Source organism: Gouania willdenowi, chromosome 13 (genome assembly GCF_900634775.1).
Source record: "Gouania willdenowi chromosome 13, fGouWil2.1, whole genome shotgun sequence".
Lineage (NCBI taxonomy): Eukaryota > Metazoa > Chordata > Actinopteri > Blenniiformes > Gobiesocidae > Gouania > Gouania willdenowi.
In genome coordinates, this window is record NC_041056.1 from 10,394,272 (window position 1) to 10,420,026 (window position 25,755).

Here is a 25,755-nt window from a genome sequence, read left to right on the forward strand (position 1 = left end):
AGCTCAACAGTTCGTCTCGCCCCCCAACAAAAGTGTTTTCTCACCAACGAAACACTTCATACACGTCTCAAAAGAAGCTCATTCAACCACAACACTAGCAAATAGTCACTGGACACATTGTCCCTCTGAGCACACTGAACTACACAATAATATAACAACAAAGAGCATTACATAAACAACATCTGATTCTGATTTTTGTCAGGTGAATCAGTGTTTTTATAATAAAATAAGTTCTTTGCATTTTCATGGTTCTAAATTATTGTATATGCTGTAATATATTGCAACAAGACTGAGTCATGGACCTTACAAAAAAAAAAATATATAAAGATTACTGTAAACAGAAAAATGCAGAAATGTCGTCTGTGAATTGCATCATCATTTATTTATTTCCATTGTCAATATTTTGATAGAATTTTCAAAAGATTTGAATGTGTCTGTAGCAGACATTCCCTATGTGGTTTTCTTTTTTTTCCCATTCTGTTTTGATTGTGTTTTGAACTGTTTTGAACAAAGTGTGTTGGCATTTTTAAAAATGTGCTGTAAAATGTTAGTGTATTGCAGGTGGTGAACTAGTGACTGAGAAAAGCGTTGAATTTTGGTGACTGTGGTCACTGAATAAATGTTGTGTGAAAACAATATGAAGTGATTTAAAGTTTAGCCCACATACTCTTCTGTCTTGCAGACTGTTAGTTTTGAATATGTGACTTCAGCTTCAACCAATGCTTGTTTGCTATCAAAAAATAAAAACTGTAAAACTTTAGTGATAATTATGGCTTCTGTTTTTGGGATCTTTCCAATACGAGTCAAAAGCATGACTGTGCAACCACAGCATTGTTTCTGTAAAGGCTGACTCTACGGCAGAAGTCTATTCCTGCATTATTGGATTATATGCACAGTGATCTCCTCCAGGACTTAGGGTGACATAGATAGCATCAAGGTGCCAGAAACCATAGTGCATTACCCTCAGAGGTGGAAGTACTCATGTAACTGCAATTGAGTGGCTTTTATAGTTGTACTTTTTTGTGTATATTTCTACTTCATTCTTTTTTTTTTATTATTTATTTTTATTAGTATTTTATTATGTTTTCAACAGTGTTCAAGAACAAGCATTCCTTTACACACAAGTGCATTTTTTCCAAACTCAATGTCCTTAAAATGGCCATGCTTGTATTAAAAAGAATACTTACAAAAAGAAAAAGAAAATAAACTGAAACAAAAAACAGGAAAAAAAAAAACCAAAAAAAAACCAGTTGTTGCTCAGGAGTACATTTATAAATCAGTATTTTTACTTGTACTCAAGTAATGTGTTATATTTTTACAGGGGAGTGAGAGCCACTCGTGACTTTTACTTTGAGTACTATCTATTTGAGCTACTTTTTACTTGTACTTGAGTATTTTATTTTATGTATGACTTACGTAAACTTACACTTGAATACAATTTTAATTAAGTAATAGTACTTCTACTTGAGTTGGATATACTGTGTGTGTGTGTATATATATATATATATATAAACTTTTCTTATATATATTCAGACTTTCATATATATATTTAATTTCCTGAACGGCTTGCCATAACACACACACACACACACACACACACATTTATATATATATACACACACACACACACACACACACACACACCTCTGATTGTTTATTGCTGCCCTCTAGTGAATGTAAGAGCAGGTAATGCAGTACATTTTTTGTCCAAGTTAGATTTAAGAAGGGTGATGAGATGGTAAAAATAAATATATTGATAATATCCGTTAATATGAAATGGCCTACATATAGAAAAATATTAATAACTATATGAAACCAATTATGCAGGTGCAGTTGATAAATTAATTTGGTTATTTTCTTGGTACTTTCTCTTTAGTCCATTATTATAATAATTGAATATGAATAAATATGAACAATAATAATATGAATAATGATAATATTGAAATTGCTACACCAAAAACAATGACACTTAACCTCTATATAAAATGATGAAATAGCAGTGAATAACCCCTCTTTAATGATTGTGTGTGTGTGCGTGCGTGTGTGTATCAGATTCACACACACAGGTTGGTAATGATTAGTACATTTTCCTAGTAACTAGTTGAGTGCAATGCTGATATTCTGGGGGATTTTAAGACTGAATGTTTATTCTTCTGGCACATTAGTCATTTATTTGGACTTGTTTAATAAAACAGCACAAAGGTTGTCTACAATCCCCAGCTATTGGCTCATAGACTCTGGAATTAGTCAATTTTTGTTGGTTTTTATGTCACAAACTTTATGCAAGAAAGATTATTATCAAATGTAAACACTTTATTATCAAAAAGACATCTCTCGGTAGATAAATTAAATAAGTCTACATTAGGGTGAAAAAACAGTTTGTGGTTTGTTTTATTTTGAAAATAAAAAATATTTACATGTTTAATCAGTTGTTATTTTTCCTGACAAAACTATATCAACATGTTAAAAAAAAAAAAGAATGCTTTTCTTACCCAACAATAAACCAGCACAAAGGCCGGATTTATTGACCATCATTTTTTTCTAAGAACATTTTGGGTTTAATATATTCACTGATGTGTATCAAATGCACATTAAGAACATGTCCATTATATACGTTTACTACTTATTAGTTGTTTTTCACTCACAGATTGTAGGAGGAAATGGTCTAAAGCTGGACATTTGTACACACTGGATGCTTCGAGGATACTATTAAACAAAGAAAGTTTCCCATAACCACCTTCACATTCTATTGACCAATTAATGAGAAAACACTTCAGTTGCAACTAAGATTTTTCAAACAAAATTCCATCTTACACGACACTCAAAATACAGTCCTTTAATCACATCAGGGGGAAAAAAAACATACATACATTACTCATTGCTCAAAACACATTTTTACCCTGGCCTTCAGCAGAGCTTAAAGTGTTCTTAAAGAGTTTCTTAAATCTTTTAATGTTTTACTAGTGTCTTTTGTTTTATGGTGTTATATATTCATTAAAGCTGACATTGAAGAAAAACTATAAACTAAAATGTATATAGAATTTAATTATATATATATAAAAAAGGTCTGAGTCTGTAGATTATTATTAGCAAAATGTGTGAAACTATATCAACACATTTTTAATAAAAAGCAACAAAAGAGGTTTAACCTTAGTACTTGTAGTTACGAATTAACATTCTAGTCAAAATAACCAATATATATTGCATCCCACACCTTTTTCTATTATTATGTTTTAATTATTCTCTCTTTTTTTTTTTTTTTTTTTGGTTGAGAATACAATAGTACACATAAAACATGTAACATATATTACCCCATTTCTTTAACAATAAAAAAAAAAAATCAAAAAAATAAAACATAATATTTACAACTATAATATTTATTTAATTTCAAACTAAAGTATCCGGGTATGAATGCTGGTTTCAAATGCGTTTTTGATGTTTGATCACATTTGAAGGCAGTTTATAAAAAAAAAAAAGGAAAAAAGAAAGAAAAAAAAGAAAAAAATGAAGAAAAACAAAAAAATAATTTTAAACAACCTTTTTCACATAAAAAAATAAATAATAATAAATACATAAGGCAAATAATTAATGATAAAGTGTGTGAGTGTCGAGTTGTTGTCAGTATCATTTCCCTAAACTTGAAGTATTTTGCGAACAGCTACTTCCGGTTCTGGTACTTTGAACCCTGGCTCGTGCCCAGCAGATAGTCGGTGATTGTTGCCAAAAGGCCAAAGTTTGTCTCTATTGTTCTCATTTCTTCCTCCTCCTCTGTGCTCGGTGATATCGGTGCTGTTTTTCTGGTTCTGGTTGGACCTCCATAGCCATGCAGCGCTGGAAGGACAGAGTGGCTCTGGTGACCGGAGCCTCGGTCGGTATCGGAGCTGCTATCGCCGCAGAGCTGGTCCGCTGTGGGATGAAGGTGGTGGGCTGTGCCAGGGACGTGGACAAAATACAGGTGTGCTTCTGAACTAAATCATAACCTTTAAAAAAACTGAGGTTTTCAAATGAAAATAATACTTAAAGTCACTGTCCAGCAAAGCTTTTCATATGTTTGTTGTGAGGTTTTACAATTTGCAAGGAAACTAAAGTGTCATGGAGTCACATGACTTGAAATAAGTTATGCATTTTGGTAGTTTGCGCTATTATAGTTACACTAGCGACATCTACTGACATTTAGCTCTCACAAGCCCCATTTTTCATATTCTCCCTGTCAGCCCAGTCCTTTGTAAAAATGAAAAATTAATATTCTTAGTCTTTGCTCAGGAAACACTGTGAATCGAACATACAAATATTAGAGTTGGGAACCTCTGGGTACCTCACGATACAATACGATACAAAGCTCACAATAACGATTATCTCACGATATGACGATACTGCAATTATTGATATATTGGTCAGAAATCAATCTACGATAATCTATGACATAACAAGAAAAAAAAAAGATTAAGTGAAAAAAATATATACATTTTTTATTTTTTATCTCTGAAAGACAATAAATTGAAAAAGTGTCCTATGAACAGTGACACTATTTTAGTGCAACATTTCTGTAAATAAGTGTCAACATACCAATAGTGTTTTCTGTAAATAAAAAATAAGGTCTTTCTTACCAGTGACACCATTATAGTGCAATATTCCAGTAAACAAAATATTGGTTTCTTCAACAAACAGTGACAACATTTCTGTGAAGACCTACCTGCACATTTTAGTAAAAAAGGTTTTTTTTTAAAAAAAAAAAAAAGGAAAAAAGATACTTAGCGCGAGCATATCGACAATCGATCATGCAAAAAAATATTGTGATATATCGCCATATCTTCACACTCCTAACAAATACATATTAGTGGTCTTATAAATAGAAAGTCAGCTAGAATTCATGCTAACATCTATGGGAAAACTCATGTATATGCTCATGCTAACATTTACAGCGATCGGCGGTGATTTATATAACACACAGTTTATGCTTAACTTTTACAAACACAGTCTTAGGATTGTAATCAAACAGTACACTTAAACATACTCACGTGTATGTTTTTCCAAGCCGAAAATACAAGAACTTAGTTAGTAGAGACTACTCGGTGAAGGTTTTAAATAATCAATTGGGTGTTGATCTAACCATATAATCATTGCTAAAACCATTGCTTAAGGCAAAGACAAGTGCAGCAGGTAAACATGTCCTGTTTCAACATTTTGTTGTAATTTTCCACTCTGAGCTATTGCAGACGCACACTTTTTTTACTTGGAATGGTCAAGGTCAATGCCATATATGGCATTATTAAAATCTTTGTGTAAAAAGTTAAAAACTCACTTTCTGAATTACTTGAGATGTCATTTGTAACATTGTGATGTTGTTGAATAACATGCTGAAAAGATTATAACGGTTCAACCACACTTTATGTCTGTATTAGTTATTGGAGTCAGATTACACACTATCACAGTGGCTGGGAAACAGATGACATAAGTGAAAAGCATAAATTAGCCCTGCACATGAAGTTCGGGGCTCTTCCTCTTTGATTTTGCTCAAGACTCTGTGTCAGGCCTTTTTCTTAGAAGGGTGTGGTCGAGCCCGAGATCTCGTATTGAACTGCTTCCTGCACAACAGGTAAAATAAATGGTCAAGTAAGAATTTGAAATGTGATCCTTCCTATTCACAAACACACTGGAATAAGAATAGATTATATTCCAACATAGGCCATGGGCTTTCAAGATGACGACTTCTGACTACTATGGCAACAGTGTTGGGTCAAAACACACAAACTCACCCAGACCTTTACAGTCTATGACACAATTCCAACAGGAAACAACAGCGACCCCAACTTACAATGTATTACATAGACAGCACAAGGAGTGTGTGTTTTTATTTGTTTAGCATGAATAAATGTTACCTTTTGTCTTGATTTTGCCTTTGTGTGATTACATCATTGGAATCAGTTCATTTAAAATTATCTTACACAAACTGTATTGTTTTTATGTCAGAATTTGTCTTAACACATTATGCATTGTATCAGTTTTTGAATCGAAAATCGGTTGAATCGAAAATCAGTTAAAACGAGAATCGATTTTGAATCGAATGGAATCGTGAGACACCCAAAGATTCACATCCCTACCACCTACTGTACTGTGTAAACTCAACAGGACACTGCTCTGAGTGTCTTTATCAGAAGCCCAAATTCTACATACTGCAGCTTTAAGTGCTTCAAATTACCTAGCATATCTCTTCAGCAGTAATACGTTCTTGATCCAGTGCCATTTTTAACTCCTCCATATTAAATGGTGCGTTCTGCTCTTCTCCTGTATCTTTCGTGACCTCTCTCCTTCACATATCTATGTTTTCAATCTTTGTTTCCTCCCTAATCCTCCATTCCTGAGAAGTTTTTGCTGATTGAAATATTATCCCCTCAATTCACCTCTCAGATGGTTGTTGGTGCATAAATTTCTGTTACTTTCATGACTACACCTTGTCATTTAATCTAGTTACCAACAATCGTCTTGTTTGTTTTCTTTAGAAACTGGCTGATGTCTGTCAGAGGGCTGGCTACTCAGGGGTTTTGGTTCCCTACAAGTGTGATTTGACCAATGAAGAGGAGATCCTGTCCATGTTTGCAAACATCAAGGCCCAGCACAGCGGTGTGGACGTGTGCATTAACAACGCTGGTTTAGCTCATGCAGAGCCACTGCTGAGCGGTCAAACCAGCGGTTGGAAGAATATGATTGACGTAAGTTGCTTGATGTCTGTGACGTAGTTGTCTGACTAAATATAATATTTGATAGGCCATAAACTCCCACCAAATCATGTTATATCAAAAACAACATGATTTATATCAGGGCTGCACCAATTGCAATTTTCTGGCCAATTACGATCTTTAAAAAGCTGACGGCATACACCTTTAATATTCTAATCTTATTTTATTGTAAAACAAATATAAATTATCCTTTAGTTCGCACATGTCAAACTCAAGGCCCGCGGGCCAAATCCGGCCTTTTGGAACATCCAATTCGGCCCGCAGGAGAATGTAAAAATGACAGAAAACGTGAACCATTGTGTAAATGAAACTCAACAATATTTGCAGGGGCTCACAGTTTTCCCGGTGCATGTATCGCATGATTGCAGTAATTTTTTTAATGTTTAACTGTTGGGAAAAAAAATTCAAAATCTTACAAAATCTTTTAATTTTCCTTAATTAAATAGAAATTGGTCACAAATCTAGGACATTTAAATTGAAGATTCTGTTGGGACTGATATTTGTCACTTACTGCTTGGATTTTGTTGGTTTCTTATGTGTTTTGTATTTCATGTATACGTAGAAGTGCACACTAGGGCACAATAATGTTGAAATTACTTGTTTTCTCACATATAATTTCCGGCCCTCTTGAGATCAAACTGCTTCATATTTGACTCGTGAACTAAAATGAGTTTGACGCCCCTGCTTTAGTCTTTCATTTTTCACATTTTAAAAACAAATAAAACTTGTGCAGCAAGTTACACTGCAAACCTGTTTTGAGGTCTTACCCCAACTTGGACTTTAACCCAACAAACCATCAACAATATGTTTCTTCACTGGATTGTACAACACAAGCAATCGCCATTTTAAATTCATTTTTGTTTCTTATCTTTTTTTGTCATCTTTTTTTTTTTTAACTTGTACCCCTGTATGGATAATAAAGTAGCTGCACTTAAACTGATTCCAGTCTCTTTTTCTGTTTTGTCCTGATCGTTAATCAGGTGAACATCCTGGGGCTGAGTATCTGCACCCGTGAAGCATATCAGTCGATGAAAGAGAGAAACATTGATGACGGGCACATCATTCACATCAACAGGTAAAATTAGTGTCTTAAAGCTGCTGGAATCCATACTTAAAGGGCCCATGTTACGCTAAATCAACTTTTCTTGCTTTAAACATCATAAAGTGCTATTTGGGCTTCATACACATGTCCAAAGTGTTTTTTCATTGATTTCCTCAGTCATTAGTTAGAGGGTGATTTGCTCCTTTCTTACTGCAGGGTGAGCCCAAACACCTCGCTCCAATTTGATGACGCGTTCCCACTTTGATGACGAATTTGACGTGGCACTGAGCTGGAGAAGCTCTCTGCTGTGATTGACATGTAAACAGACACGCTCACAAAGGTGAGCATTTCAGCGTCCTTCGCGCAGTGCTATGTATGTGTTTTCTACAGTCTATGTATGTACCGCCGAACGCCCCGCCCCCACGCTCTGTCTCCTGTTTATAAAGCAGGAGCTCGGCTACGGAGTGGGTGGGAGGAGGGCGGGCCGTCCTCTGGCCCTATGTCACCAAGCGGGGAGGAGAAAGTCAGTGTCCTGTCTATACACACGCCCACTCATGAATATGCATAAATAGGACGCAAATCAGCCTGTTTGTGTAGAGTTGCTCAGAAAGTGACTTTTCAAAGGTTAAAACTCTGGAAAACAGGTGAGTTTGTGAAAATAAACCTCAAATACTGTTTTTGGGGTTTTTAGAACAAATGGAGATGGGTGGAAAAATAGCATGACATGGGACCTTTAATGTATCAGATAAAAACATAGTTTAGTTCTAATTGATCAATAAATTAAATCTAAATTAATAAAGATGTAAAAGGTTCAATTGTCACTTGAATGTTAGTTTTTATTTCCACTGTAAACACTCCCTTAATGACATATGTCATATATATGGAAATGATTTGTAAGGAATGTTTTGTATTTTTAGCTAATGGACATTGTGATTGACCATCATCAAATGTTAATAATTATTTATTCATCTCCTGATCCAGCATGAGTGGCCATCGGATAGTTCCTGTAGCAGACACACATTTCTACTCGGCCACAAAGTTTGCAGTGACTGCCCTGACTGAAGGTCTGAGGCATGAACTACGTGAAGCCAACTCTCGCATCCGAGTCTCAGTAAGAATTTCAGTTCATTTCAGTCAAATGTTTTGCAACTGTAGATTTCCTCACTGTAGCTGATGTTCATGTGGATTTGTTGGGTTTTTTCTCAAGAATTTTATATTGATATGTAGTGCTTCGAGATCACTATTGTTGTAATTTGCGCTATATAAATAAAGTTGAATGAATTTCTACTCCACTACTTCCTTTTTAAGCCTGATTGACAACGTGTGTGTGTTACTTAAAGATCTTTCTGTGCTCCTGTCTGCAGGGCATTTCTCCTGGTCGAGTAGACACTGAGTTTTCTTCACGGCTCCACAAAAACAAGCCAGATTTGGCTGCAAATGCCAACACAGATTTGAAGGTGGTAATTTTTCCCTTTACTTCTCAAAGCACTGCTATAAAAATGTTGATGTGCCTTGAATTCTCCACAGGTGCTGGCAGCGAGCGATGTGGCAGAGGCTGTCACATACGTCCTCAGTGCTCCTCCTCATGTACAGGTGTGTGCTTTTATTTTTGATTTATTTACATTTTTTTTTTTTTGTGGGGGTGGGAGGGTTGACACTCAATCAGCATCAGCACAGTGAAGGTTAATGCCAACATTTGTTCAAGACATTGAATTTTCTCATGCATTCTTTGCTTTATGGTTTTGCCTGAAGGTGAGATTAGGTTCAACTGATTGATTTGATCAGAAAACTGTGGTTGTGTTTGAAATCGTTCTACTCATACTAAGTCTAACGTCAGAGTGAGTATGTTGTGCCTTCACTTTAAATAGTATGAGAAGGTTGAGTACTCAATAAATACCCAGGTGTATACTATATCGGGACATTTTTGAAATATGCATGGTGGGCACACTAGTCATACTCAACCGCCCCACAATGCTTTGCGAGCGGAATGTAAAATCGTCCTTGGACTGTCTTCAAGCTAAATCTCAAACATCCCCTTTTCAAAATAAAAGCATCTCTTCTTGTCTTCCATTAGTTTTTTTTTTTTTTTTTTTTTAACCCTTTTTGTAAATAGGGCTCTTGTTTTGAAGTTAACCAAAAGTTTTGTCAGTAGCACAATGACGGGTCTCCAAAATGTCTGTGTGAAATGTGTTTTCCGCGACTTTTATGGATCAAATGACCACATGTTGATATTCTACTTCGACACTTTCTCGTATGAAATGTTTTCAGAACTTACAAAGGTGGAGAATCAACAGAAATATTTAGCCTCAGTGTGCTTCAGGTTTAAGGGAGAACAGTCATCATCCTAATCATACGTATAGTATATAGTAGACAATACATACTCATTGAGTTTGTAGTGTGTAGTACGGAGTGTGCCATTTCGAACACAGCATGTGCTTTATTCAAAGTTGCGAATTTTTTTTTGCCACTTTCACTCGATCCAATCTACTTTCCTTTCAGATCGGGGATGTTCAAATGCGACCTGTGGAGCAGCTGCCTTAGAGGTGATGATCAGAGCACTACTGGAAAAAGACCATTGGGTATTCTCAAACACTTTGATTGAAGTCTCTGCTATAAACTTTGAGAGAATAAAAGTTCTTAAGTCATTTTGTGTGTGTGTTACTTTAAAATCACAGTAGTTGCTGGAGGAATAGCAACAAATGAATTAGATTTCATCAATGTGAGCTTGTCTTTCTGTACAGAAGATCATCTTGGAAAATACCAAACAAATGCACACCAGGACATGAATGTTTCAAATACAGCGGTGTAATATTACTAACTAACACATTTTACCCATGGGGTCAATCTGACCCCAGGGATATTTGCCTCCAGAAAATGATTTTCTGAAAATTGTTGATCAAGTATTTGTGTCAGCCACTTTGTTTATTTGTTGAATATATAAATAACCCCTTGATAATGAAACCATGACCTGTTCTCTAGCGCCACCATCAGGCCTAACTTTTAAATTAGAATTAATTTATCTTGAATAGTTTTCATCCAAATCTTCTCAAATGTACTAACAACATGAGTGACTACAAGAGTATGAACCCTATTGGTTGTGGTGATGATATAACTTTTACTGCAGCGCCACCTACAGGTCAAACTTTCAGTTTTAGAGTTGGTGTATCTTGAAAATCTTTCATCCAATTCTTCTCAAATCAACTCAAAAGTACCAATTCTGCACACGCGCACGTTTTACTCAGCTAAAACACCTTGGGGTCAAATTGACCCCAGAGGAACACTGATGCATGCAATATTGGAAAAATAATGTATAATGATAATTTGATGCTTAATCAATTGTACCCATCAAAGTAGGCCAAGTCATGAAATATGAAGCAAAAAAATAGTCAACTATTATTTTTTCTAATGACAAACAATGAATGGGGTCAAATTGACCCAAGGATAATAGGATGGTTAAATTGATTAAACCCTAAAATACACTAATCCAACATTTCAGCTACACATGTGCACGGTTTAGTCAGTGAAATGTCACAACCAACCGACACTATTGCATTTGAATTGCAACACAAGCCTTTTTTAGTGGTGAAAACTCCTCAAATCATCATGCCCAGTGCACACTATGCCTTTATGGATTGGACAAACGGTACTTTTGCACTTGAGAAGATAATGTTTGATGGTGTGTGTGTGTTATCATCAGAGAGGATCGTGGAGAAAGTCCTTCAATCTATTTTGCTCAGAGTGTCAACAGGAAGGTAGAGCTTTCAAGCTAACAGAACTATGTATAAATACTGGGCAATTAAGAGCCTGAAAAGCTTGAGTCTGTCTGTGTGCCGTGTCTGGTTAGCCGTCCTGCTACAGATATGTTGTTATAGATAGTTTAAAAGGTTGCGGTTGTACCACGTGCATTCCTTTCAGTTAACTCTTACTGTCGTTGTAATTATACATACACACAGGAGGCACAAGTAGGCTCCATTAACTCCTCACACCCATCTTTCCAGAAGATTCCAAAGGATTCAGGCAGTAGAGGCTGTTAAAAAAAAAAAAAAAAAAACCATCAAAATCTGTCTATCTTTAAAGGAGCAATTGGACAGTTTTTGGTCCGTTGATGCAAAATTAATAAGTTACTGAAATGTATTCATTCATGTAAGCATTGCTCTAAGCTTGACTTGTTTGTTACACTTTACACCTCTCGTTTGTTTTTTTTTCCACTGGCCTTAGAAGACCAGCAGTAAGCGACTCCTTTTATCAAAACCATTCAAACCACAAAGTACCTTTGTACTGTGTTTTGCAATTGTGACCCTCACTTTACCCTGTTTGTAAATAAGGAAAGAAGAATGAATCAGTTTCTCCTCTGTCTGAACAGACTTTTTTCAACTCATAGTGTGATTCTGATGTCTTGTCTATGCCACCTCTCTCTCTCTCGCTATAAAAGATGAATTCATCTTATTGTTCTTTTCGATCTCTGACAGAAGCTTCAGAACGTCTGCTACAACAGTTTTGTCTTTCCAAGGCAATACTGCAAATTTCCAACACAGGTCTCAGGCTGCATAAGAAAGTGTCAACCCTCGTTTTTTACCAAATTATTTTAACTGCTGGACATCCCATCACCTAAATATCAATATTCCGTATATCTCTAGTGTCTGTAGAAACCCATAACAGTGTTCACCTTTGATCTCATCCCACAATGCACTGAGATGTGGGATTAGTCGGATAGTCCAAAGTTTTAAATAACAAAATAAAAGCATAACATTCAATGTAATTACATAACACACTCAAAGACATCTGCCAAGGACTGAAACCTCTAATAGTTTTAAATTCTTTAGATTTAATAACCATGATGTTGTCAATTCATCATTTATACCAGTAGTCTTATAAGGTAGAAAAACATTAAAAAGGACTAACAATCAGAAAATAATACGAGGGTTAATTGAATTCAATTCCATTGATTTATATAGCGCAAAATTACGACAGTCATCTCAAAGAGCTTAACAATATAAAATTCAAAGTGAAAAAGAAAGATTCACAACAGGAAGAAATCTCTGGCAGAACCAGGTTCAGAGGCAATCATCGGCCTCGATACAAGCTGCTGGAATCCATCATTAATCTATCAGATAAAAACATAGTTTAGGCCTCATTGATCAATAAATCAAAGATTATTTGTTTGAATAAAGGTTAAAGGTTAAAATTGTCAGTTGAAAGTTTTTGACACTCAATCAGCGTAAGCACAGTGAAGGTTAATGCCAACACTTGTTCAAGACATTTAATTTTCTCATGCATTCTTTGCTTTATGGTTTTGCCTGAAGGTGAGATTTGGTTCAAATGATTTGTTTGATCAGAAAACTGTGGCTGTGTTTGAAATCGTACTACTCATACTAAGTCTAACGTCAGAATGATTATGTGGGATGCTTGTCCGCTTTAAATTATCGCAATATACGATGTATGCTTTAGTAAATAAGTAGGTTTTTAATGTAACGGTCTCTTGCAAAGCTGTTGACCATTTACGTGTAATGGTCTGTGATTGTGACCAAAACAACGAGACCATGTTTGTTTTAGGTTTTTTGCTATTATACGATATACGCTTTAACAAATAAATGGGTTTTGAGTTTATTTTTATAGGTGGAGAGAATAGCAGCCTCCCACACTAAGACTGGGAGCTGATTCCAAAGGCCAGGAGCCTGGTAGCTGAACGCTCTGCTTCGTTAGTGATTGGTAATGGTAAATGGACTTGATTTATATAGTGCTTTATCCCTACACTGAAGTAGTCCTAAAGCTTTACATATCAGCTCATTCACCCATTCACACAGCTCCACCCCAATGGGACAGAGCTTAGTGTCTTGTCCAAGGACACTTCGACACATAGACAGGTATAGACTGGGATTGAACCACCAACCTCTCGATTAGAAGAGCCACGGTCGCCCTACTGAGACCATTTCAAGAAAAGATCAAATACACCATTCATATCCACTTGTACAATACTTCAAACTCTAACTATTTACAAATGAACGTCTTTTTTAGAACTTTTTACTTATGGACCTGAAAGGCATGTCAACTTTATGCATATCTAAAAATGCTTTAAAGGGACATATCATGCTAAATCCAATTTTTTAGCCCTTAAATGCATTTTGTTGTATATTTAGAGTGCTTAGAAGTACAGAAAAAATCAAATAAGTCTCTTCAGGTGATATCTTTATATTCTGTTTTGCTCATATTTTTCAATCTGTTTCGATTTTTCTATTCTCTATTATGTTTTTTGAACTATTACATCACAGTATTTGCAGCGGAACTGCCAAATTAGTACATCAACTCCTGGTCCAACACTTCAAGCAATCCGCCATTTTTATTTCTCGCTTTTATTTTGTAGTCCAAGCTCAAGGATGCCGAAGTTACGAGAGGAGAAATCAAAATGTTGGGTTGTTGGTTGTAGTAACCCACACGCTTCATTACACCGTCTCCCAGCATCAGAACCTTTTCAAAGTGCCTGGTTGAGTTTTATTTTTCACGGAAATGTACCCACATCTGTGGGTAAGGTCATTTTTGTGTGCGCGAAGCACTTCAAGGATGACTGCTTCTGCAACCTCCACCAGTATAAAGAAGGATTTGCCAAAGACTTTGTCTGATTGAGGGTTCAATTCCTTCTATCTTTGGAGACGACGAACAGAGCACTTCGGTAAGCTGTAAATAACGCTAAAAAGTGTGATGATAAGACGTCCCTGTCATTGTTTTGTTAGCATTAGCAGTTGCACCATCTTCAGACTTCATATGTTAGCGCTGTGTGCTCGTTTTAGATCCTTGATGATATGGCCTACGTGATTTACTTTAAGTCTAAAGTTTTCATTAATCATTTCATTTTGCCGTTTTTGTCTTTGAAAAGACTGTATTAAAATGCATCTCGTGACGTTAGCTTGGCGCTAACGTTAGCTCGGTGCTTGTGTTAGCTCACTTGTTAGGGTTCTGCAGGTTCATCATCTTCATTTTCATCTCGCTCCGCTGGGTCAGACTCTGGCTTCAACATATAAGGCTGGATGGACAAGTCTTCCGTTGTTGACATTTTGTAAATAACCTCTGAATAAAAAGTTTATGCCCCGCTACATAGCCGTATCTCTTCTATCAAACTACAAAAATGGCCGAGCAGGGTGGAGTTGAACCGAGTGTCACCTGAAGAGGGGGCGGGGTATTGAGTGTCTCATTTGCATTTAAAGAGACCGCACCAAAACGAGTTGCTCTCAGAAGCACATCAGAAAAGGGGCCTGTGGAGCTATAATAATGAGGAATTCAGACCCAAGCATTGCAGTTCCGCTTTATATAGACCACAACTGAATGATTTATTTGTAAAAAGGAAGGATTTAAAACCATGATATGTCCCCTTTAAGATATTTTTTTTTTTTACCAAACTTAATGTATCATTTTTGTTGGGTTTTTTTTTGGTTTTTGGTTTTTGGTTTAAAGAAAATGTGTCTTGATTTTTTTTTATATAATGTTTCTGTATATTTTTAACTGTCTTTAATTTTTTTCTGTTCTTACATGTATTAGAATTTTGATGTTTTTGTTTTTTATGGATCCCAGGAAGATTAGCCACCACCATGGTGGAAGCTAATGGGGATCCAATAAACAAATTAACAAAGGTAAGAATTCCTCACACTTTGACTAAAATAATTAAAAAGATATGATATATGCGTAATAAGTTTTTCCCTTGCCATGGCAAAAAAACTGCCCAACTGCCCTCAATGAACCTTGGGAATCAAACCCAGAGCTTATTGTGGTCAGGCCAAAAGGCTAATATTTAAAACCAGTGTGCTTTGGATGGTGAGAAAGTATTCAGATTTTGTAAAATGGTATTTTCTGCCATTGAAGACAACACAAAATAACATACACCTATTAATGCTTGCAGGCATGGTGTCTCATCTCTTGTTGCATCAGTGGAAATTTCCAGGGGATTAACTTGCACCTCCTTCTCTGCCTTTGTTCAACATATCTTTGTCTGCAGAACATTTTTCTCATGCAGAAGATCTCAACTGTATGAACCAACATGGACCGCTGGAAGGGCAGAGTGGCTCTGGTTACTGGGGCCTCAGCAGGGATCGGGGCAGTAATTGCTAAAGAGCTGGTCCAGAGCGGGATGATAGTGGTCGGCTGTGCCAGGAATGTGGAAAAGATTAAGGTTTGAACCCATCTGAAAACACTTCTGCAGAAATATTAAGGAAAATTATATATATATATATATATATATATATATATATATATATATATATATACACAACGCTCTGCTTTGTTAGTGATTGGTAATGGTAAATGGACTTGATTTATATATATATATATATATTTATAGAGTATGTATACATCAAATGTAGTCATTTTACTCTTTTAAATGTTTGTGCAAATATGGTAATTACTGGTTTGTTAACATATAAAATACTAAATATGAAATCAAATTCTAAAAATGTCTATTCTATATATAGTCTGTCTTTATTCATCTGTGTTTTTCCACTTGCATGACAGATTACCTTTTCTTCCAGCCTCAGGCACACACACATGTTTCGTCATGTTTCCGTCTGAAACCTGTCTTACGAAACGGTTATCAGAATCAGAATCAGAAATGTTTTTAATGGCCATGTACAGTTTTAAGGACAGTACAAAGAATTTTTCTTGGTAGTTGGTGCACAAAACAAACAACAAAAAAAATAAAATAAAGAAAAAACAAAACCAAAAAAAAAAACAAAGAACAACCCAGCAACAATAATAATAATAATGATAAATTTAAAGGATGAGGGATAAATAAAGGATAGATAGAGAATAAAGGATAAATAGGATATATATATATATATATATATATATATATGGGGGGGAAGATAGGGGAGAGAGCCTCTGTAAGCAGCTGTGGTGAGACTGTAGCTTTGATATGGGGGGTGAAGGTGTTGGAGTGAGGCTGGTCAGAGGTGTGAGGGGGGTTGGAGTCAGGTCTGTCCCATTGTCTGTCAAATCTACAATAGAAGTTATTCAGACTGTTGGCCAGGCAGAGGTCGTTAGCAGCAGCAGGGGCTCTGGGCTTGTAGTTTGTAATTTGCCTGAGCCCTCTCCAGACAGAAGCCGAGTCAGTCGCAGAGAACTGATGTTGTAGCTTCTCTGAGTACAAACGTTTGGCTTTTCTCACCTCCTTTCCAAACGTGTACTTCGACTCTCTGTACCTGGCTCTGTCCTCAGTGGGAGAGACACTGTGTGCACATCTCTCAGAATCATTACAGGAATAAAATAATAAACTGAAATTATAGATTTGTTCTTGTGCTGCTGCTCTTGTACTGGCACATTTTACACTAAGGAGATAATGTTATCTGTTGTTTCCACTACAAGCCAAGCCAAACACATGCATTTTAATGTGTTCATTATTTTTTATTTTAAATTAAGTAATGTAAGTTTCATGATGCTAAACAATTAGTTTTACATGGTGCAGTAAACCAAGATAGTTGGCAAACTCCTTTTTCCAAAGTTGAAAACAATTACTTGTTTTTCATGATATGCACAACTACTTCTTCTGTATGTGTAAATGTGTTTTTCTCCTTTGTTTTTTTTTTTTTGATATTATACAAGAAAAAAATTACTACAAGTGTGTTTTGTAGTCTCGATCTTTAAAAGCTAAAGACCAAGTCAAAAACCTTGGTGTTCTGATTGACTCAGATCTTACATTCAGCAGTCAGATCAAATCTATCACAAAAACAGCCTTCTACCACCTAAAGAACATCTCCAGAGTGAAAGGTTTAATGGCTCAGAAAGACCAGGAGAAACTGGTCCATGCTTTTATCTCCAGCAGACTGGACTATTGTAATGGTCTTCTGACAGGAATCCCCCAAAAGAGCATCAAACAGCTACAGCTGGTTCAGAACGCTGCAGCTCGGGTCTTAACCAGAACAAAGAGGTCAGAGCACATTACTCCAGTTTTAAAGTCTTTACACTGGCTCCCAGTCAGCCTCAGAATAGACTTTAAAGTTCTGCTGCTGGTGTATAAATCTGTGAATGGGTTTGGTCCAGAATACATCAGTGACATGTTAGTCAGGTATGAACCCAGCAGGTCTCTCAGATCTATGGACACAGGTCAGATAGTGGAGCCCAGAGTTCACAGTAAACATGGTGATGCTGCTTTTAGTTGTTGTGCTGCAAAGAAGTGGAACAAACTGCCAGCAGAGCTGAAGTCAGCATCTAATGTGAACATTTTTAAATCAAAGTTAAAGGCACTTTTTTTCTCTACTGCATATGATTGAGAGAGAGATTTTTAGTCATGTTGTTGATGTAATGATGATTTTACTGATGATTTTAAATGTTCTTATTGATTTAAATGTTCTTACAATTGAATGTTTTATCATGTAAAGCACATTGAGTTGCCTTGAGTATGAAATGCGCTATATAAATAAATTTGCCTTGCCTTGCCTTGCCTTTTGATTTCAGAAATCTGCAGCTGAATATCAAAGTGCTGGCTCCACTGGGGTTTTAGTGCCATTCAAGTGCGACTTGACCAACGAGGACGAGATCCTTTCGATGTTTGCAGCCATTAAAGCCCAACATAAAGGTGTGGACGTGTGCATAAACAACGCTGGTCTGGGTCATCCAGACTCACTGCTGGATGGCAAAACCAGCGGCTGGAGGAACATGCTGGATGTAAGGGCTCAAAAGCTTTTCTTGGGTGTCACAATTGGAAGGGTGTGTTCTGATTTATTTACATGAACCAGAGTCTAAATCCAGTTACAACACTGAGTTCTTCCAGTTGTTTCTTGTTTATACAAACTTGTTTTTCCATCCATTTGCTTTCAAGAGTCGCAGGGATATGGAAGCCATTACGGCCACTAAGAAAAAAAATTACAATCACTACGGAGAGTCATAGTTATAATTATGATATAAAAAGTCATAATTATGAGAAACATTTTTTTTATGTAAAGTTGCAAAGAAATGTACAAAGATGTGACAGAATAATTTTGCAATAAAGACGTATTTATGTACTTCCACCATTTTCTACACTATGTACCATGTGTTGAATTCTAATAACTGAATAAACAGCCAAAATATGTGTTTTGAATACACTTTTATTCAAAGTGTAATCTCATAATTAAGACTTGCCGTGGTGATTTTTATTTATTTTTTTAGTGGCGGAAACAGGCTTCCATAAAGATGTCTTCAGAAGCCTGAACAAGGCGCCAGTTTACTGCGCACTAACACAGACATGTAATCCTATTGACTTAATACATGGTATGTTTGAAAACTGTAATGAACTTAAAAGATAAACAGGTTTTAGACCTTGGGAAGAAGCTGGAGCATGTGGAGTGATCCCAAACATGATCAGACAGAACGTTCAAACTCAACTCTACACAGTCCATAAGAAGTTGAAACCTCAGCATCTGCTGATCACTTTGATGTGATCTCATGAGTTCTTCCTGAAAAAAGTTCTATGAATAAATGAAACTTACATATTAGATACATTAAAGAAGACAAAAGTCACAAACTGGAATTAAAAGTTGTTTCATTCTTTTAAACCACACATGTTGGAAAAACAAAAAGGACAATCTTTAGACAGGCAACTTGCTTCCATTGTAAAGTAAGTGGTGATATTTACAGTTGTACAGTTTTATCTTGTATACTTTAACAAAAACTATGAATCAAACTTGAGGTGACGGGGTCTGAACCAATCTTTCATCCAGTGCATTTGCACATGTTCTCTTTTACTGATCTGTGTTTTTCAGGTTAATGTCCTGGCATTAAGTATCTGCACACGTGAGGCATATAAGTCCATGAAGGAGAGAAATGTTGATGATGGGCACATCATACACATCAGCAGGTATGGTTTTATTTATGAATAAAAAAAGCCTTGGACTTGACCAAGTCTCTATAATGACTAAGATTGTGAGGCTCAGGTTTCTTTCAGTTACAATTATCCATCTTGGTAACTGTGAAGTGTTTGGACAATAAAGCTGTGACATATTTACTTCTCGTGTTTCAGCATGGCTGCACATGTCATCGTTCCCAATACTGATCTACATTTCTACACTGCCACCAAATTCACAGTGAAAGCTCTGGCTGAAGCTTTAAGACAGGAGCTGAGGGAGGTGGGCTCCCACATCAGAGTTACAGTAAGTCATCATTTCTTCATCATAAATAAGGGTTTTGTTTTTTCTTTTTTTAAAAAAAAAAAAAAATATATATATATATATATATATATATATATATTCTTATACATTATTGTAGGCATTCTTTGGGTGTTTTTTTTTTTTTTTTTTTTTCTTATATCCCCTTGGGATAAGCTAATTAATTTATGATATACAATATATAACAACCTTTCTATAATGATAAATATATTAACATGAGCTATTTAGTCTGCAATGATATAACATTCTTTAGTGTTTTTTTAAAAAAAATATTAAATATTAATATGAACTATTTAACGAGCTACTTAATCTACAATGATATTTTTCATAATATAGATATAATACAATAATATGAGCTACTTGATGAGCTTCTTGGTTTACAGTGATGTGTATAATCTTTATACGATGATAAATGCAATATATTAGTATTATCAAATAGATAGCAATCTTTTAAATAGCTCTAAACAATATCTTTATATAACATATTTTCCTCGGTATTTCACAGTGCATTTCCCCTGCTCTTGTGATGTCTGAGTTTCGCACTCGGCTCCATTCAGGTGATAAGGATAAAGCAGCAGCTGCATACTCATTCAGGGTGAGTTAAGAGACTTTTGCTGAGTTAGATTTATACATACTGAAGTTCTTTCCCCTCTGCTGTAGGCTCTGGACGCTATCGACGTGGCAAATGCTGTCACTTATGCTCTTAGTGCTCCTCCCCATGTGCAGGTATAGACTTAAAATAACATGTTAAACTTTTGCTCTTTGCAAGTCAAATATTCACTACACCCTCTCTTCTTTCAGATTGGAGATGTTCAGATGAGAGGTGTGGAGGAGTTCTGATTCTAGAGCTGCTCATCAAAAAAAAAAAAAAAAAAACAGAAAGAAAACTTTTAAAGATTTAAGAAAACTCTCCGTGGTGGGCTCAATAAAGTTCATGATCAGTGACGTGTGTTTGTGTTTTTGTATAAGTTTGAGAACTGAAGCTCACAAATAATTCAGTTATATTGATGCTAATGAAACCTCTACTCTTGCCTGATGAAGACTGTGTATTTTCGAGACTTAGTATCTCATAATTATGACTTCAGATTTTTTTTTATTATTACTATTTTACTTTTCCTAGTTTTTTTTTTTTACTGGGGGTAATGGGCTTCCATAGTTATATATGTTTGAGATGAATACATAAAGAAATCGTATTCATGATATACTAAGATTACTCAGTATCTTATAATTATGACTTCAGATTTTTAAAATAATATTACTATACTTTTCGAAGTTTTTTTTTTTTTTTTTAAACGGGTGGTAATGGGCTTCCATGGTCATTTATGTTTGAGATAAATACATAAATATGTCATATTTATGATATACTAAGTCATAGTATCTCATAACTATGAGACAACTTACTATCTCATAATTATGACTTCAGAATTTTTTTTATTTATTTTTTTTTTTTAAATTGTCATTATTTTACTTTTCCTGATTTATTTTTTTTTTTTACTGGCCGGAATGGGCTTCCATAGTTATTAGTGTTTGCGATAAATGTATACTTTTCTCCTGCGGCCCAAATTTATTAAACGACATGGCCGTATTTGGCCCCCGGGCCATCAGTTTGACACAGCTGCTGTCGTAGTGTATCTGATGAGTGGTTCGTAATGTTCCGAAGACGAACTGCCCCCAGTGTGCTGCTGAGTCGGTGTTTCTTCCTCCTCCTCTGTGCTCGGTGATATCGGTGCTGTTTTTCTGGTTCTGGTTGGACCTCCATAGCCATGCAGCGCTGGAAGGACAGAGTGGCCCTGGTGACCGGAGCCTCGGTCGGTATCGGAGCTGCTATCGCCGCAGAGCTGGTCCGCTGTGCCAGGGACGTGGACAAAATACAGGTGTGGCTACCCTAACCCTCTGCACCTTTTATGAAACATCCAAGCAACATCCTTTAGAAATAAATAACACTTAATAAGAGCAGGGTGTTTTACTAGAAACAAGTTTTTACAATATGGTATGCATGTCTCTCATTTGCATAAATAATTGTCATGTCAACTAATGAACTCAGTTAGATTTCTAAAACAGGCTATATTCAAGAGTTAGTACAGTATAATATATTGTTTAGTACAGTATAATATATCGTTCCTTTATTTTAGTCAGTTCTCTACAGAAGCGTAGCTGCCACAAGGGAAAGTATGTTTTGGATCACTATATTTCAGGAGTTCACAAGTATGGAGTATGCACACTAAAAATGGAGAAACTGTGTTAAAGGTTGATCTCAGTTTGACACATGATGCTTGGCTCCCATGTCTGCTTTGGTTCTTTGTTATCTATTCTTACACTTTAGGAATGTATCTGTTTAAACATTCTATAACTTTGTTTTGTGAACATTTTGTCATGTACAATGTGATAGGTATCTGGCACCTACAAACAAGCAAGACTTCTGTCTCTCACCGACCTGTTCCTTCTTCTTTAAGAATCTCTTCTATCCTCCACTCATTACCTGTAATAATGGCACCTGTTTGATCTCGTTATCTGTATATAAGTCACCTGTCCACACCTTCAAACAGTCAGACTCCAACCTCCACCATGGCCAAAACCAGAGAGCCAGTTTCTAAAGCATCTTGGCCCACAAAAGGGCCATTGACCAACACTCACCATACAGACTATGGGAAAGAAACACACTTTCACAGTGTCATCAACCTGTTAATGTGTTGGTTTTCTTTATCCTGGCTGTAGAAATTGGCAGCAGAGTGTCAGAGTTCTGCCTTTGCTGGTGTTCTGGTGCCTTTCAGATGTGATTTGACCAATGAGGAGGAGATACTCTCCATGTTCGCCGCCATCAAGGCTGAACACAAAGGCGTTGATGTGTGCATCAACAACGCAGGGTTGGCTCATCCACAGTCACTGCTGAGTGGCAAAACCAGCAGCTGGAAGAACATGATGGATGTAAGAACTGGGTAGAATATTCATTTATGTTAAATTGTATTTATGTACTTACAATGTTTTGCATAAAAACAACAGCTTTCATTTTCCTCTGCTCTGTGTTAACAGGTGAACGTCTTGGCGTTGAGCATCTGCACACATGAGGCCTATCAATCCATGAAAGAGAGAAATGTTGACGATGGACACATCATACACGTCAACAGGTAATACCAATGATGGTCAACTAATGTCGGCTGGACAATCCTCCAACTTACTTTTGCTCCTTTTTTATTTTGAATGAAGTCATTAGCTTAGTTCTCAGATTGCCGCTCTGGGTAGCATTTCATAATTTAGCATATAGCAAAAGTTGGAAACTTATCTCACTCAATAGCAAATTATGCCACTATGAGACTGCACGAAAGAAGACTTGTCCTTCAACCAATGACTGCTTTGGGTCAATATTGCTACTGATGTATTTCTGCTACTGGCAAGATGTAAATTACAAGTATTTATCAGATAGCCAGTTTTGTTTTGATCTCCACTGTAAATGTATAATTTTCCAAAAAGTTATTCATTATTTTCCACATTGCATGTTGGGATGTAGAGTCCCAGAGACGGACGCATAGACGCGTTCTTCCTTCATTCTTACAGTGATTTCTTGTTTCTTCACCAGACAAGGGGAGGACAGTGATTGACTTGACACCATTTTGTTGTAGTTTGTTCTCGGTATTCCCCGTGATATCACCTCATTCGGCGAGACATTACATTTTGGCTGCATTCTGATTAAGGGACTTTAAATTCATGCCTTCATTTGTTTACGTTTCAATGAGAACAATTAATATAAGCTTTCTGACTTGTACGTGCAACTCTTGAAAAACTTGATGCTGAAGTATTTCATGATTTTGTTGGGTAACTTGTTGACTATATTGCAGGTGGTTGTAAATGTGTTTATACAGTGTACTTTTTTTTAATCCTCCTATTATCCTTGGGCTCATTTTTACCCCATTAAATGTTTGTCATTCAAAAAATAATAATTTGATGAGTACAATGAATAAAGCATACAAATGTAATGGTAATATTTTTTCTTTGTGCTGAACACATATTGCATGTATTGATGTTCCTCAAGGGTCAGTTTGACCCCTGGCTGTTAGCTGTGTGTGTGTGTGTGAGACCCATGTATAACCTAACATCTTAATTGACCTGAAGGTGGCGCTGCAGTAAAGGTTGTATCATCACCACAACCAATAGGGTTCATACTCTTGCGGTCATTAACGTTGTCAGTAAAATTTGAGAAGATTTGGATGAAAACTGTTCAAGATAAATTGATTATAATTTAAAAGTTTGGCCTGATGGTGGCGCTAGAGAACAGTTCAAGGTTTCATTATCAAGGGGTTGTCTATGTATTCAACAAATAAACAAAGTGCCTGATGCAAAAACTTGGTCAACAATTTTCAGAAAATCATTTTTTGGAGGCAAATGTCACTGGGGTCAGATTGACCCCCAAGGGTAACATGTGTAAGTAATATTTGAGGATAATAGGAGGGTTAATGGTCTTTCCCCCTATCACGTGTGAATCATCGTGATTCATTGTTACTAAGGCAACAACAGAGCCGTAGCGTAAAAACAAGCTTTAATCCAGACAAACATGTGAAAATATACAATATTTCAGCTTGTGTGGACACCGCTTGATAAAGTTTGCTGATTTGCAATTCTACACGGCCACCAAGTATGCAGTGACGGCCCTCACTGAGGCTCTGAAACAAGAGCTGCGTGGAGAAAAGTCTCACATTCGAGCCACAGTAAGCCACACTCTCTGAATACATTGTTTACTTATCGTGTAATGATATTGGAGGTTTCTAATGGTTAACCCTGATCTTTTCTTTTCATCATTTTATTATGTTATCAGTGCATTTCCCCTGGTTTAGTGGAGACCAAATTTTTTTCACGGTTCTATTGCAATGATGCGCAAAAATCTGCAGCTGTGCACACAAACTGCAAGGTAAAAGTTGTGCTCTTTATATTGTATTCACTTGGATTTAAGCTATAGATAAAAGCCGTTCTCTCTCCTCTAATAGGCTGTAGAAGCAGTCGATGTGGCAAATGCCGTCATCTACGTTCTTGGAGCCCCTCCACATGTGCAGGTTTGTGATATTTTTTGTTTCTGCATACGTATCAGACAAACAAATGACCATCACTTTGCTCGGTATTTTTTTTTTCTCTCAGATTGGTGATGTTCTGATACAACATGTGGAAGAAACCTTATAGAGCTACTCAAAGTCTCTACTGAGGATCTGTTTGTGATGAATCGAACAGTAATAAATTGTTTCAATCCACATTTAAGGTGTTGTTTAAACATATCAACCGTGCATTTTAGTTTAAATAGGTGACTGAGACGTATGTAACGCACTTTAGAGCTAGTGCTTTATAATGAAAGTCCATATCCAAAGAGTTTTTGCTGATCAATCACTTTCATTGAAATTACATCATTCCATCCATATCTGTTGCTATAGTTATCATGACTTTAGATGTTGAAGAATGAAAACAGTTGCATAAAATTTACAAAATCTTGCAAGATGGGATGTATGAAATTCAATTTTTAGCCCATATCCAATGTGCTGATGCTTTTTTACCCCACACCTACTTGCAGTGATCATATAGTTTCTATAGTGTAAATAACATACAAAATTATTTTACATACTCTTAATCATGTTGGCCCACTGCAAAATACAGTCATAAGACAAAGCTGAAAATTATTTAACGTTGTGCAAAATGTGTTATGTACAAAATGTTGTATTTTTTTCCTGGCAATTGTTTTTAGACAAAATAGAAAACATACTTGCAGCCTATCCTACTAAAAACAGTCACGACTTACCTTCTTAGATGTTGTATTTGGATGGTTTAAAAAACAGGATTTTTACAAAATCCAAGCATTCTGTCATGTCTGTATATGATA

At 36.1% G+C, this 25,755-nt stretch overlaps 3 protein-coding genes across 3 annotated transcripts; all 3 read left to right on the plus strand.

Moving 5' to 3' along the window:
- Positions 1-3,590: 3,590 nt before the first annotated feature.
- LOC114474341 (dehydrogenase/reductase SDR family member 11-like) lies at positions 3,591-25,639 on the plus strand. Its single transcript, XM_028464578.1, has 8 exons — positions 3,591-3,800; positions 21,642-21,775; positions 22,617-22,826; positions 22,932-23,026; positions 24,472-24,601; positions 24,709-24,801; positions 24,878-24,943; positions 25,026-25,639. Exons 2-8 carry the CDS (start codon positions 21,665-21,667, stop codon positions 25,065-25,067), a joined length of 747 nt encoding a protein of 248 aa, XP_028320379.1. The 5' UTR covers positions 3,591-3,800; positions 21,642-21,664; the 3' UTR covers positions 25,068-25,639.
- Positions 3,683-10,424, plus strand: LOC114474339 (dehydrogenase/reductase SDR family member 11-like). The gene is made up of 7 exons (XM_028464576.1): positions 3,683-3,955; positions 6,501-6,710; positions 7,718-7,812; positions 8,761-8,890; positions 9,144-9,236; positions 9,307-9,372; positions 10,279-10,424. Exons 1-7 carry the CDS (start codon positions 3,824-3,826, stop codon positions 10,318-10,320), a joined length of 768 nt encoding a protein of 255 aa, XP_028320377.1. The 5' UTR covers positions 3,683-3,823; the 3' UTR covers positions 10,321-10,424.
- LOC114474340 (dehydrogenase/reductase SDR family member 11-like) lies at positions 15,744-20,846 on the plus strand. Its single transcript, XM_028464577.1, has 7 exons — positions 15,744-15,937; positions 18,214-18,423; positions 19,500-19,594; positions 19,757-19,886; positions 20,407-20,496; positions 20,562-20,627; positions 20,703-20,846. Exons 1-7 carry the CDS (start codon positions 15,806-15,808, stop codon positions 20,739-20,741), a joined length of 762 nt encoding a protein of 253 aa, XP_028320378.1. The 5' UTR covers positions 15,744-15,805; the 3' UTR covers positions 20,742-20,846.
- Positions 25,640-25,755: the final 116 nt, after the last annotated feature.